Below are 13,889 nucleotides of genomic sequence, written 5' to 3' on the forward strand. Positions count from 1 at the left end.
GGGGTGTCTGTCTGCCCATTCTGGTTTCCCCAGGCTTCCTCCTCTGAGGAAGATTGAATGGCCCCCACCCTTCTTCACAGCCACTCAGAACCATTCTCTCCCCCTGCCCCCAGCAAATTCCAGCCGAAGCAGTGGCTCTCCCTTCTCTGGACAGAACCTTTCTCCTCATCCTGAGGCCCAGCAAGGGGGTAGTGTGTCCCTGGGGTCTCCAACCTGACTCAGACAGCGTGCAGGCCCTTTCCCAATATCCACAATCAGGATTTCTCAGGTTGGGGTCCCTGCAAGGCAAGGTGGGGTAGTGGCTGAGCTAGTACTAGTGGGCTACCTAAACCGAAGATCGCAGCAAGTGGGGACAGGAGGGCTAGGAGCGTGTTGGGGAGCGCACTATGCTGGGAGTCAGAGGCGTGATCCCCTCAGGATTTGTCCTGTGATCTTTGGGAAGTCCTTTCCATTCCTGAGCCTGCTTCTTTATGTGGAACATGACGGTATTGGACTAGATATTTTATGGCTTAGGGGCTGTGCTAGGAAGAGGGAGAAGGAGGAAGAGGAAAGAAACTGGACATAGTGGGATAACACGGACAATGGTGATCCTGGGAAGCCGGTCACTTCTCTGAGCCTCAGCATCCTCATCTGCAAAATGGAAATTGCTAAGAGACTGAAAGATTCTGGAAGATGAACGGAAAGGGGAAATCATGAGTCAGGGTACCCCGGGGAAAGTGAGGGGTGCTGAAAACCTGTGCGTTCCTCAGAATGTGCGGGGACTAGTTTCCTGCAGAGAGCAGGTTTTGGGACTGGGGGTCGGGGTGCGGAGCCGCCAACCGGTGCTGTGGGAGATCGGGAGGAGCTTGTGGAGTTCCGCAGGTGATCCGGGCTCCCGCGTGCCGCATTGAGAAGGGGGGGAGGGAACTCCCGAGGCTGCACCTCCGCACAGTCCCGGGGCTGGATTCCTACATCCGACCGTTCGAGAAGCTCACGTTTTCCCAGCTTTTCTCACCCAGAATCACTTCCTTTGTTTAGAGGAGGGGGTGGGGGAGGAGACGGAGGGCGAAGAGGGAGGGGCCCGCGGGTGCCGCCGCCGCCCCCGCCCCCTCCCGCTCCGGTGTGCGGAGCCGGGATGTCACTCAGCTCCCGCGCCAGGGGCGACGGAGGCCCCAGCGCCGGAGTGGAGTCTCCGCCAGCTACCGTCCCCCTGGACCTAACAGGCCAGCCCTGGGTTCTCCACGCACCCCCTGAGGGAACGACTGCCCAAGGCGTCGGGGTGTGGGACCTAGCCAGAGAGCACAGGTGGCCAGGACCTCTGCCAGCTGTGGTGTGACCTTGGGTAAGTCTATGCCTCGGTGGGTGCCCCATGAGTGTACAGGAGAGGGGTGGATGAGACAACTGGAATGCCCCCTTGGGGCAGACGGTGGGCAAGGATTCCCGGCAGAGCTGGAACGGGATCTGGCGACTGCTTAGAGTCGGGCACCAGCAGCAGCTCTGGTGGGTGGGCGAGGACAAGCGTGCGCGCTCGCCGGCAATCGGAAACGCGGACCCGCCTGGTCCCGGTCATAGTCCCCCAGATGCACGCCTGCTATCCGGTTCCAGGTGCGAAACAGGGCACTACCTCTTTAAAAGCGTCGGGGGCTGAGCCTCTGCCGCACCATGTGATTGCTAGAAAGGCCGGGCTGGGAGCTCTGCGGCGGGAGCCTGGAGAAGGATGAGCCGCCCGGTGCGCTGTGCCCAGAGCCCAGCCCTGCCTGGCGCAGCTCCGGAACTCTGGGTGGCACCGCGCGCGGGGAACTTTGGGCACCGCCTTTGGGACCCCCTGTCGACTGGCAGGCAGGATGGTGTGCTCCCGGTCTCCTGTTCTGTGGACACCTGTGGGCAGAGCCTCGCCTGGGAGACCCCTGTGGAGTGAGTGTGCTAGGAGCCGCCTCACACCTGATACAAAAGCCAGTGGTGGTGAGAGAGCTGCTATTTTAAGTTGCTGAATGGAGCCTCAGAAGATAAGTGAGGGGAGGGGACAGAGGTTAGGCAGATAGTGGGCCTGGGTGCCTGGCCAGCCTGAGCAGGCATTGGATCTGCCAAGTAGGGCACATCTCTGCAAGGCTGCTCCCCTCCTCCCCAGGCTGGCATCCCTACCACGGGCTTCCTGAATACAGGTACTGGCCTCGTGCCCCACGGCACCTGTCTGCTGATGAGCCCAGCTCCTGCCCACCATGCCGCCCTACATCTCGGCCTTCCAGGCTGCCTACATTGGCATCGAGGTACTCATTGCCTTGGTCTCCGTGCCCGGGAACGTGTTGGTGATCTGGGCAGTGAAGGTAAACCAGGCGCTTCGGGATGCCACCTTCTGCTTCATCGTGTCCCTGGCGGTGGCTGATGTGGCAGTTGGTGCCCTGGTCATCCCACTGGCCATCCTGATCAACATTGGGCCACAGACCTACTTTCACACCTGCCTCATGGTGGCCTGCCCTGTCCTCATCCTTACCCAGAGCTCCATCCTCGCCCTGCTGGCAATTGCTGTGGACCGATACCTCCGTGTCAAGATCCCTCTCCGGTGAGTTCAGAGTAGCAGCAAGGTACTCCTTGAAGCACTCATGTTTGTGGATTGATGATGCCCTAGAGAAGATAAAAGTGCATGAGGCTCCTGGTCAGTCGGGTGTTCTCTGGTGGTGGGGCCCAGCCCTTACTTTGCCTTCCCAGGCTGTGTGGGGATGCCAGGCTGATCTACAGTTGAAGACGCAGGAGGAGGTTGGGTGATTAGAGAATTATGAACCTGGCAGTGCCAGTGACCTCAGTGCTACAGCGGCTGCAGCCCAGGAACCTGAGGCTGCCTGTAGGGCTGGGAGTGGAGGTGGAACATTTGAAGGGGCCACTAAGATGGTTGACAGTCCTGGGTGTGAATGAGTTGAGTTCTACAAGCCTCAGAGAGGAGGAGGAGGACAACAGAGATCTAGGGCAGGGTTGAAGATGTTCTGAGGGTAGCACACCTGGCCAGGGGTGCTGTTGCTTCTCCAGGCTGGCTTCGGGAAGACACTCTAGCTCACTTGTTCTTCAAGTGTTTCTGTGCCAGCCAGCTCCACCCTCTGGGGCTATCCTGCTGAACCTGGCTCCCTCTGAGGGGATCTCTGCTGCAGGCAGGAGGAGGAATGCCCACCTGCTCCTCACTGTTGCAGAAGTGCTTTGCTGCATCTAGGCAGGCCAGGGTGGGGGGCCTGATGGCAGTCCTCAGTGTGTGGGGGGATGCATCTACCTTGTGGCTCCCTGCCATGTCATAATCTTGGCACCAGGCAGTACCTAGGCCACCAAGAACCAGCAAGTACCCGGGCACATTGCCAGGAACCTGCCCTGCAGGGACACTTCTGAGTGTGCTTGCCCCCTTCGCATTCTTATTACCAGTAGGTTCATTTTCTGATGGGGAGCTCTGGTCATCCCTGGCACCTGTCTTCCCACACAGCTTCCTAACTCCCATATCTGGGACATGGGGCCTCTGGGCTCACTTGGTGGCTTGCCTGGCAGGCCTGGGCACTCAGAGTTCTCCCGTTGGTCACATTTATGCATGTTTAACTTTTCCCAGTCTCTTTTCATGTTGCCCTTTCCCTGCTCTCATGTTCCATGATGGAGGTGGAGCAGGAACTGGAAGAGGGGGGCACAGGCTTGGAGGCTCTCCTGAGGCCACTTGTGGAGAGTTTGATTCAACTGAGTCCTCCTTCTTGATCTCCGTGCTTGGCACCCTGATGTCAGTCTCTCACCCCCACCCCCAGCCTGCCACCCTCACAGCATAGGTTTCCCGGGAAGGTGGATGCAAGCTGCTGCTAAAGGGGGAAGGGAATGCAGTCCAGATGCCATGGAGGCTCAGCTTCCAAGGGCCTTATCTGCTGCCATTAGACCGAGCTTGTTGCTGGCTTGCACAGATCAAGCTGATCTCAACCCATTAGATGGGCTGGGCCTCAGAGCCTGACCATTACTACAGTGACCACATTGGGAGCATAGGCAGATGGGAAGACAGAGGAAGGCTGCTCGAGAAAATCTGCCTGCTGATTGGGTGCCAAGGTGAGCCAAAGGCCCTGTCCTGATGTCACAGAGGTCAAGGACTTCAAAATGTGCCCTGTGGGCCCGAGGACAGGGGTGGCTGTGCCTGTAGGAACTGCAGGCTCATTCCTCCAGGAGGCGGCTGCAGGTGTTTTAAAGCTGGGGGCTCCAGAGAGCTGTCTTTTGAGGGCTAAGGGTGGGGCACAAGTGAACTCTATCTAATGCAGGTTTGGGTTTGAATGCTTTTACAAATTTCTACTGTGTCACCTTGGGAAAGTCACCTATTTAACCTCCTGGAACTTTAATTTCCTCATCTATAAAGGGGGACATTAATAATAGTATGACTGCTTAGGATTCCTTGGAGAATATATAGTGCTTAGTATTATGCCTGATATATTGTATGTAGCCTGTAAGTGGGAGGCTTAGCATCATTTTTAATTTGTGACTAAAACTGGGACTGCTCTGTCTCCCTGACTCAAACACTCATGCTCTTAAGTGGCGACACACAGACACACCGACACAGACAAAGACAGACAGACACACACACACACACACACACACACACACACACACACACCCGACACACAGATACACCGACACAGACAAAGACAGACAGACAGACACACACACACACACACACACACACACACACACACATTCAAGCACAACACATTCCAAAGAGGTGTCAGAGTGCTGTTAATTTATATCTGTATATGTTTACCCCTGGTGGGCTTCCAGTACCGCTAGGGCAGTAACCTGGGCTGCCATCACATCTTTGCTTCTGTGAGTTATTCAGAATGCCCAGCTTCAGTGTCTAGTTCCTGTCACTCTGTAAATGTTGACTGAAATGACTGAATTTCCAGAGCACCTGGGTCTCAAACGGGCCTTTCAGGAGTCTAACTTCTATACTTCTTGCTGTAGCCTATACTTGCCCTCCATTCTACTTTAGGGCCCTGTGCACAGCTATCCCCACCAGCTTAGCATGGCTCCTTCAAAGCTCCTCAGCAGTGTTCTTGGGAAGAGCTTTTCTCCCAAGTTAAAGGCCTAGCTTAACAAGGCTTCTGCCAAGGTGTTGACTACTCTAGATCCTGGCCTGTTATTGCCCAGGTGCCTTGCAAGAGGAACAGAATGCTCTGTTTCCTCTAGTCAGCTGGAGTCACTGGGTGTCAGGCCTTTGAACCTCTGGGTATCTGGCTCCTTGACCTGACATGCCAATCAAAGGTCAACATGGCCCTGGGCCCTGAGAGTAATGCCACCAGGCACTAATGAGGCATGTCTGGGAGTCTGGACCTAGATAGAGCAAGGGTTGGGTTGGTCAGTCAACCCCAGGTTTTAGTTCCTCCCAGTTGGTAGAAAGCTGAGAGAGAAAAGAGATTTACATCATGTAGTGTGATCCATTTACAAATTTTTAAACACTGAAATAGTTGATCATCAATAACTGGTGGTCATTTACATTAGTCCAAATATTATTTGCATACTGCTTCCACATGCTTGATGATTGATTAGCATTTACATTATTCCAAATAGTATTTGCATACCACTTCCACATGCTTGGTGATTGATTAGCTCTTCTCCTCACTCTTAGTTCCCCCACCTCCTCTCCCAGAGCTTTCTTGGTAGTACTCTCTGATAATTTGATGTCTACTCCAGAATGCTTCCTGGTTCTACCAGAAGGAGACCATACAAGGGCTGCTTATGGCTAGGTGGGCTGTAGTGAAGTGAAGGTGTGGCAGGGGTTTGGGAGTTGGTCAGACCAGTGATAACTGCAACCTTGGAAAGGTTCAGTTATCAACCTTTCTGAGCCTTTCCCTCTGCGATAAACAAGGGCTGGATTCAAGGTCACTGAGGTTCTTTTTGACTCTAACTCTGTGGTTCTTCCTCCTCCCGATTCCCGCCTATGCTGTTTTGGGATTGGGAGGATTTTTTACTGTGTTTTTCTGATCTTGGTGATTGATCATGTGGTAGCCATGTTTTATTTTGTATTTATTTTAGCTCATCGACTGTTCATAGCCTCTCAGTAGTTTCTATCCTCATTCTATAACAGTTCTTCAGATAAACTGAGGTCTGAGGCTTGAAAGGCTCAGTAATTTACCCAGACAAACATATGTCAGCTGTCAGGAGCAGAGTCATGTTTGAATGCAGGCCTGCCTACCAGACTTCGTTAACCTGTAAACCCAGTGTTCATGCCTGGGTCCAACAGTTGTCATGTAGGATGTAGACCCCAGTTTTCTCCTCCACTGTAGCTGTCAGTGGCATGCTTTCTCCCCTCTTACTTTTGCCAGTGCCTGTGCCCTCTACTTAGCTCACATTCAGAACCTCCCCTTCCCCTCCTCACCTTTACTCCAATGGGCACCTGAGTCCCTGGCAGCCTTGAAGTCTGCCTTGCTGGTCTGCACTGCAGGCAATGGAGGAGGCCAGGTGTGCTGGGCTGAGTTTGGACAGGAAAAGAAAAGAAAGCTGCTAGAATAAGGTGTGTTTGCCTTTGGGCACTGATTTAGCCAACCACCCCCGCCTCCAGCCTGGCCTTTTTTTCCCCTTTTCTCTTCTTTCTTTCTCTTTTCTTTTTTGACAACTAAAATGCCTTCAGTGCTACCACACCCTAGCAGACATCTGTGGCCTCTGTGTCCCAGAACAGTTGCTTTAGGTCTAAGGATGCATTAGTCATAGGGCAGAGTGTATGAGGCAGAAAAGCTGCCAGAGGAAGCTTTGGAGAGGAAACCAATGGCTGGGGAGAATGGGGCTTGTTCAGGGTCACTGGCTAGGAGCACAGGCTGTGCTCCTGCCAGAACAGACTCTTCTCAGCTCCAAGAAGAAAATGCAGCCTCAGTGGACTAGGTCAGCTGCAACCCAGTGTGATGTGATGAAGGAAGGTGGCTTCGTGATTCTATTTATGCTGGGGTGGCCTGAAGATGATTTTGCAGCCGAATTAAGACACATAGGCTTTTGTTACAGAAGTGTCTGGGCTCACATCAGAGGTGAACATACCCCTTCTTCCTACATTGGGATAGTTTCCAAAAAGTCTTCAAGTGCTTGAGGAACACCTGTTCAGGTGTCAGTCATGCAGAAGCAGGGGAATGGCCAGGGTACCTCACAGAGAGGCCCATCTACCCAGGTACCCTGGGGGTGGAGACTTAGGGGCTGCTCCTTGACATTTGATGTTTATTTCAGAGCATCAAAGCACCATGCTGATTGTGGGAAATGTAGGGAAGAATAAAGATGATAAAATCATCAGTACTTCTGCCACCTACAGAGAACTACTGTTAACATTTTGGTGTTCTAGAAAAAATTTCCACACACATGTATATATATAGCTACATTATTTTTGCATATGGTTAGCATCTATCTATATGTGGTTTAAAACCCTATTTTATTTGCTCAACATTATATTCTAAGCATTTCTACATGTCAACTAAAATTGTTTATTTAGTAAAGAATTTTATGATGATGTAATATGAAATTGTATTATTATTCATCTTTTAGGTCTTAGCTAAAATAGCCTCTCCTGAGGGAATCCTCCCCTCACTACCTCCTCCTAGATCAGGTTCACTTTCTCTGTTAGGTGTTCAGACTAATATGTGCCTCCTTCCATGTGACTGCAGACCATTGGAGTTTTCTATTTAAAGCCTCTCTTTCTTTGATGGACAAGCCTCAAAGGCCCAGGACGCTTTGCTTACATACTCCTACATCCCCCATGTCTGGCATGGTGTAGGCATGTTGTAAACATCATTGGAATAAATGAACATTTGGGTAGCTCATTTTATTGATCCATTCTTAAGTGTAGCTACTTAGAATGTTATTGATTTAACATTTTTATTTATTTATTTTTTATGTCTATGAGTGTTTTCTCTGCATATATGTAAGCATAGTGTGTCATGCAATGCCTGTGGAGGCCAGAAGAGGGTGTGGGATCCTTTGGAACTGGAGTTATTAGACACCATGTAGGTGCTGAGAACTGAACCTGGGTCCTCTGCAAGAGCAGCCAGTTCTCTTAACCACTGAGCCATCGCTCCAGGCCCTGATTTTTCTTTTCTTTTTTCTTTTTCCTTTCTTTTTCTGGGGGGAGTGGGGGCTTTTTGAGACAGGGTCTCCCTGTAGCTCCAGCCAGCCTGGAACTCATAGAGATCTGCCTCCCGAGTGCTGGGGATTAAAGGTGTGCGCCATCACGCCTGGCCCTGATTTTTCTATTAAAAACCGCCTCAGAGGCCAGTGAGCTTGCCCAGTGAGTAAGGGTACTTGCCACCAAGCCTGATGATCTACATTTGGTTTCCAAGACCTACATGGTAGAAGGGAGTGCCAAATCCTGAAAGTTTTCCTGACCTCCACACATGCATAACAGCATATGCTTGCCCAAGCACCACACACACATAAATAAATGTTAAAAATAGTGAAAAATAGCCCAGGTGTGATGGTGCACACTTTTAATCCCAGCACTTGGGAGTCAGAGGCAGATGAATCTATATGAAATTGAGGTCAGTCTGGTCTACATAGTAAGTTCCAGGGAGATCCTGTCTCAAAAAGACTATATATATATTCACTATGTATATTGTTGAAACAGCAACAACGCTTGGCTGATTTGTATTGTTCTGGGGTCAGGACCAAGGTCTAGAACCCTGGGCTGGGCTTCCTGGTAATGAGCATAGCCTCTTGCCTGGAAAGATTTTCTTATGAGGCCAAATGTTTCCTAACTCATTTCACTCCAACACCCCTCTTGCCTATTTCACCCATTCTGCAACTCTCCTGGGGGCATCTGGCATTTTTCATCCCATTTGCCCTTCTGGGCTAGGGAGGACAGGGTTGTACAGGCCCAGAGGCTAGTCCTTACCACCTATTCTCTACTCCCTGAGGCCTGGATGTTGTTTCCTTGCTTCTTATTGAAGAATGCAGTCTCCAGAGTGAAGGGCTTGGTATGCAACACTTCTTGGTTGGCCTCATTGGGCAGGAGGACACAGACACAAGGAACAGAGCAGAAAAGGAAGGAGACTGACACACACATGGCTCCTTAAGGTGTGTGAATCACTCCCTGGGCCTGTTTACTGGAGCCTATAAAAGGTTTCCAGCTGCTATGGAGCAAAAGAAAAGACTGGTGAGGGCGGTGGGGATGTGAGGAAGGGGAAGCAAGGATGTAGGCTTTGTCATTCACATCCCCTTGGAAATACTGGCTTGATGGTAGGCAAAGAGATGAGACAGCTGAATGGAGATCTCTTTGACCTCAAAGAAGAGATTGGGGTGCCTTCTCTTGCCTGGTAATCTTTACTAAGAAGGGTCACAGAGCTGTGAGTAGGAGGTGCCAGGTACTTTGCTGGACTGCAGTGCAGAGAGATGTGCATGTAGTCTGGTCCATTCTGCCTGGGAACTCTTAGCTACTGTTGAGATTTTAGATTTCGCCAGATCAAGCTTGCCATGGAGAGATCCCAAGCTCCCATGCTGGGAGTGGGGATGGCAGAAGAGTGATGCCCAAGAGCTTGCAATGCTTAAGCTGGCCACTGGACCCTACTCCACGTTCACCCCTTCAGCCCATGTTGTGTGGGAAGGCACCCATTGGGACTGTCTTACTGCCATTATTCCCAGAATTTTTCTGCCTCTGAGAAAGAAGGGAGACTGGTCACTCTTGCTTGTCCCTATAAGGACCCTAATGTAAATAGATCTAGTCACTCATTCATCTATTTAACCATCCATTTGTTTCTTCATCCAACAGATACCCATTGAGTGTGACATACATAGCAGGCAGTGCTACAGATACTTAGGAAACAGTCATTAACAAGACAGGCCTCATGGAGCCTGCCTTCTAATGGACTGAAGGACAGCTCCAAACCATAAACATGAGGGTTAGATTGTGCAGAGCGTTAAGAGGTAAATGTGCTGTAGAAACAAGTCAGGGTGAATGAGATTGGGGTGGCTAGGCTCAGTCAGGCTAGAGAGAAAGGACTGCAATTTTAAATAGAGTGGGCCAGATGGCTTCCTTGAGAGGGTGCCTTTAAGGAAAGCTCTGAAAGTGGGGACAAATGCCACACAGATATCAGGAAGACATAGCTTGCAGGGGAACAAGAAGACCTAAGATGCTAGGAAGGAATGTACTTGAAGAGTTTGGGCACCATGGGGAGGCCTGTGCTTTGAGAGTGGGGTGTTAAAAGGGGAAATAGTATAGGCTCACCTATGGCTTGCAGGTCTCTGGAAGGCTTTTATCCTGAGGGAAATGGAAGCTATTGAAGGACTCAGAGCTGAGAAGGGACATCATCTGATTCTTGAGGCTACTGTGCTGAGCATGTGCTTTAGGACCAGGGATACAAGTAGGAGACTAGACAGGAGCTAACACATCAACTCAGGTGTGAGAGACAGAGAGGACTTGAATGTGAACTGTAGCAGAGGAGGTGGTGGCGAGTAGTTTATTCTGGATGTATTCTTTTCTCTTTTTTTGAGACAGGGTCTCCCTATAGCCCCAGCTGGCTTGGAACTCTTTATGTAGATCAGGCTGGTCTTGAACTCACAGAGATCGATCGGCTTGCTTCTGCCTCCTGAGTGCTGGGATTAAAGGTGTGAGCCAACATGCCCAGCTGGTGTATTCTTAAATGGTAACTTTTCATTTCCTTTCTATTGAAGTAGGAATTTCATACAGTAAAATGCATACATTTCAAGTTCAATTAATTTTTGATATATGTACATTCCTAATAGTTACCGCTCAGATATTTAGAACATTTTCAGCAACCTAGAAGGGTCCCTGTGTCCCTCTCACTCAGTCCCCTCCCCCCAAATAACCACTCTTGTGATCTTTATTCTCTAGATTTGTTTTGCTTGCTCTTAAATTTTTGTAAATGGAAGAAAGCAGTACCCTTTTGTGTCTGGGTTCTAAAACCTAAATTTATGGCTGAGCATCATCTCTGTTTCTATGCAAAGAAGCAGGTTCTTCCTCCACCCTGGTCCTGTAAGAATTCCACTATATGAATGTACTATCATCTGTTGAAGTTCTGGGTATGTATTGAAAAAATAATCAAAGAATTTGTATGTGGATCTGATGTGGGAATTTAGCAACAGATTTAATGTGAGGAAGAACAACACAACTATTTTTAATCCTAAGCAACTAGGGGGATGAAGTTGACACCATCAAAGATGGACAAAGTTGCAAGTGAGTCAGGTGCTGGAAGCAATAGAAATTCAGAGTCAGGCACATTGAGTGTGGAGTATCTGACAGATCCCCCTCTAAACTGTTGAGCTGGCAGTTGATATACAAGGATGGAGTGCAGGGGAGAGGCCTGGACGAGGGATCTGTAAGTAAGAGCCACTGGCATGTGGGTGGGGAGTAAATCCTCGAGGTTGGTTGAGCTCTCTAAAAGAAAAAGTACAGAGAAGGGAACACTCCAAGGACTGAGTCTTGAGACGATGGGGAAAGAGGATGCACCAGTAAGAAGACCTAAGGAAAGCCAAGATGTAGAAGAAAATTCAGAGCCCAAAGTGGAGGGTCTGGAAGCCAAGTATAGAAAGGATACTAAAGTGGGCCAAGAAAAACAGGCCGTTCCAAGTGCTGCTGATGAGTGATGTGAGAAGACTAAGAATTACCTGTGGCCCTGGCTAGCTCATCATGGGTGACCCGAACAAGGACAATGTCAATAGAGCAGGGCAGAAAGCCTGATTGGGGAAGTTTCCACAGAGAAGAGGAGTGGAACTGAAGGCAGCTGGTACAAGTTACTATTTGAGGAATTTTGTTGCAGAGAGAGCAAAGTCATTGGGCTGTAGCAGTCAGAAGCGAGAACAGGGCATTTTGTTTTGTGTTGTTTCTAGAGATAGGAGGGAGATCAGCATGTTTGTGTGTTGGATGAAATGGTCCAGTAGTGAATGATACACCAAGAGAGAGCAAAGTGGAGCATTCCTGGAGTGATGTCCTTGTGTAGCAAGAAGGGTCAGAGTTAGGGCACAAGAGCAGGACTGGCTCCCTGCAGACCACTAGAGGCTCTTGAGTGACTCATGCAGACCTGGGTACAGATGCTAGCAGTGGAGGGTCTCTACTGATCGCGTTCATTTTCTCACGAATTGGGAAGCAAGAATATTAGCTGAGAACAGGGATGCAGGAGGGGTAGGAGAGAGGAGCAAAAGGGAAACAATTCTCCAGGAAATGGGAGAGTGAGTAGATTCTACAAGTCTAGCTTCACTGGGGATAGCAAGAGGGATCCACAGGATGAGTTTGAAGTGACTCTCAGCTCTGTGGTTATAGGTTTATCACCAGCCGCAGGCAAGGCGGAGTTCATTCCTTCAATAGCTCACAAGTATTAGGTTCATAAGACTGGGATGTTATCATGGTCAGGAGTTGGTTCATGGACAAGAGCTTGGATTTTATTCTAAGTGCTTTATGAAGCCTCTTTGTGATTTAAGCAGGGAATGACATAATTCAAATTACATTTTAAAAGGGCAAAAGTCCTTAACAAAATATTAGCAAATCAAATCCAATGATATGAAAAGAGTCATATATCATCACCAAAATGGTTTATTCTCTGTATACAAGAGTAGCTTAACATGTAAAAAACCTCAATCAGCATAATTATGCATTCTCATAAGGTCAGCCTGCCTACTGTTTGTGGAGGATTGAGCAGGGTGGGTGACTGGGAACAGGCAGGCTGGTTATGAGAAGGCTAAGGGCAGAGGAGGAGTTGAGGAGGCCAGGGTGGAGGCCAGAACTGGAAAGACACAGGCATGTTAGGGTTAGAATCAACTGAAAGAATGTTAAAAGGAATCAAATGCTACCCTTTGGTTTATGACTGTTGGTGCTAAACTCCTGGGGGATGGCAGTGCTGTTGCTAGGGATGAGGAAAAAACCGAGGAGAGATTTAGATGCTCAGTTACTGAAGTGGATGTGCTGTGTGCTTTCCTCACGTGCTAGCGTCCTTTTGTGTATCAGGCAAATGGGCCCCTCTTGCCTCACACAGCCTCAGGGACAGGGTCCCTCGATCCCTAGCTAGCTTCCTAGGCACCTCCAGCTTCTTCATCTGTTCTCTTCCCACCTTGCTTTTCAGGAGCCCATTGGCTTCCTCAGGCTGGGACCACAGCAGTAAGGACACATGGCCTCAGGCTCCCTAAAGCATCCTAGAGACTGTGGAGTTGGGGGTTCTGCTCTTTGGTAGACTCCATTCAGAATAGGCACAGTGGCTTCCAGGATACCTAGGCTCCCACAACTCTTGCCCCAAGTGTATCCCCATCCTGGGGGATCCTATCCAGAACAATGTGTCTCTGGAGCATCATTTCCCTCCCATGTGGCTGGAGCATACCCGGTTGTACACAGTACACAGTGTTTGTCCCCCTAGCATCCAGGGTGTTCTCACAGGCAGCTAATGCAGCAGAGGATGGTCAGTCAGGAAGCAGACAGTTCAAGTATCAATCCCAGTTAAGCACTGATAGTAGAGAAGGTGGTGTTGTGGAGTCCCAAGGTTGGCAGAGGCTACACTGTGTCCCCATCACTCTGGCTTGCTGTAGCAGCCCTTCCACATTGAAACAACCACTTTTGCCTCATGGAGCAGAATGAACTTTGCAGGGCTGCTGGTTTCCCATCCTCAGCTTTCCACCTCAGGGAGCAGGCCAGAGCTATCCCAAGGGGAGAGCTGCTTCTTAGCCCATTTTTTATCCACGGAGGGAGCCCAGGGCTCTGATGCACCTTATCCCCCCAGGAAGGCAGGAGTTACCAATCACCAGCCATTCTCTTGGGATCTTAGGGATGAAAGTCTAAGACAACTCTCTCTACTTCCCTCCCTTTTTTTTGAGACAAGGTCTCATGTATCCCAGGCTGGTCTGTGTAGCTGAGGATGACCTTGAACTCCTGATCCTCCTGCCTCTACCTCTTAACTGCTGGGATTACAGGCATGCTTTCAATGACCCTTTGGGAGAAGCATCTTCCC

The 13,889-nt window shown here is 49.9% G+C and overlaps 1 protein-coding gene across 4 annotated transcripts in view; it reads left to right on the plus strand.

Moving 5' to 3' along the window:
* Nucleotides 1-1,088: 1,088 nt before the first annotated feature.
* Adora1 (adenosine A1 receptor) overlaps nt 1,089-13,889 on the plus strand; it is a 68,283-nt gene continuing 55,482 nt past the window's right edge. For 3 of the 4 annotated variants that reach the window (XR_607178.3, XR_607177.3, XM_008830350.3), the window contains exon 1: nt 1,644-2,539. Coding sequence is in view for 2 of the 4 variants with exons in the window: in XM_008830350.3 (XP_008828572.1) it covers nt 2,199-2,539 (341 nt within the window). In the remaining 2 variants the exon portion in view is untranslated. Of the gene's footprint in view, nt 1,322-1,643; nt 2,540-13,889 lie in introns of those variants that run through there. The other variant, XM_008830351.3, reaches the window with a different exon arrangement.

Source organism: Nannospalax galili, unplaced genomic scaffold, assembly GCF_000622305.1.
Source record: "Nannospalax galili isolate Female #2095 unplaced genomic scaffold, S.galili_v1.0 scaffold113, whole genome shotgun sequence".
In the NCBI taxonomy this organism is placed as follows: Eukaryota; Metazoa; Chordata; class Mammalia; order Rodentia; family Spalacidae; genus Nannospalax; species Nannospalax galili.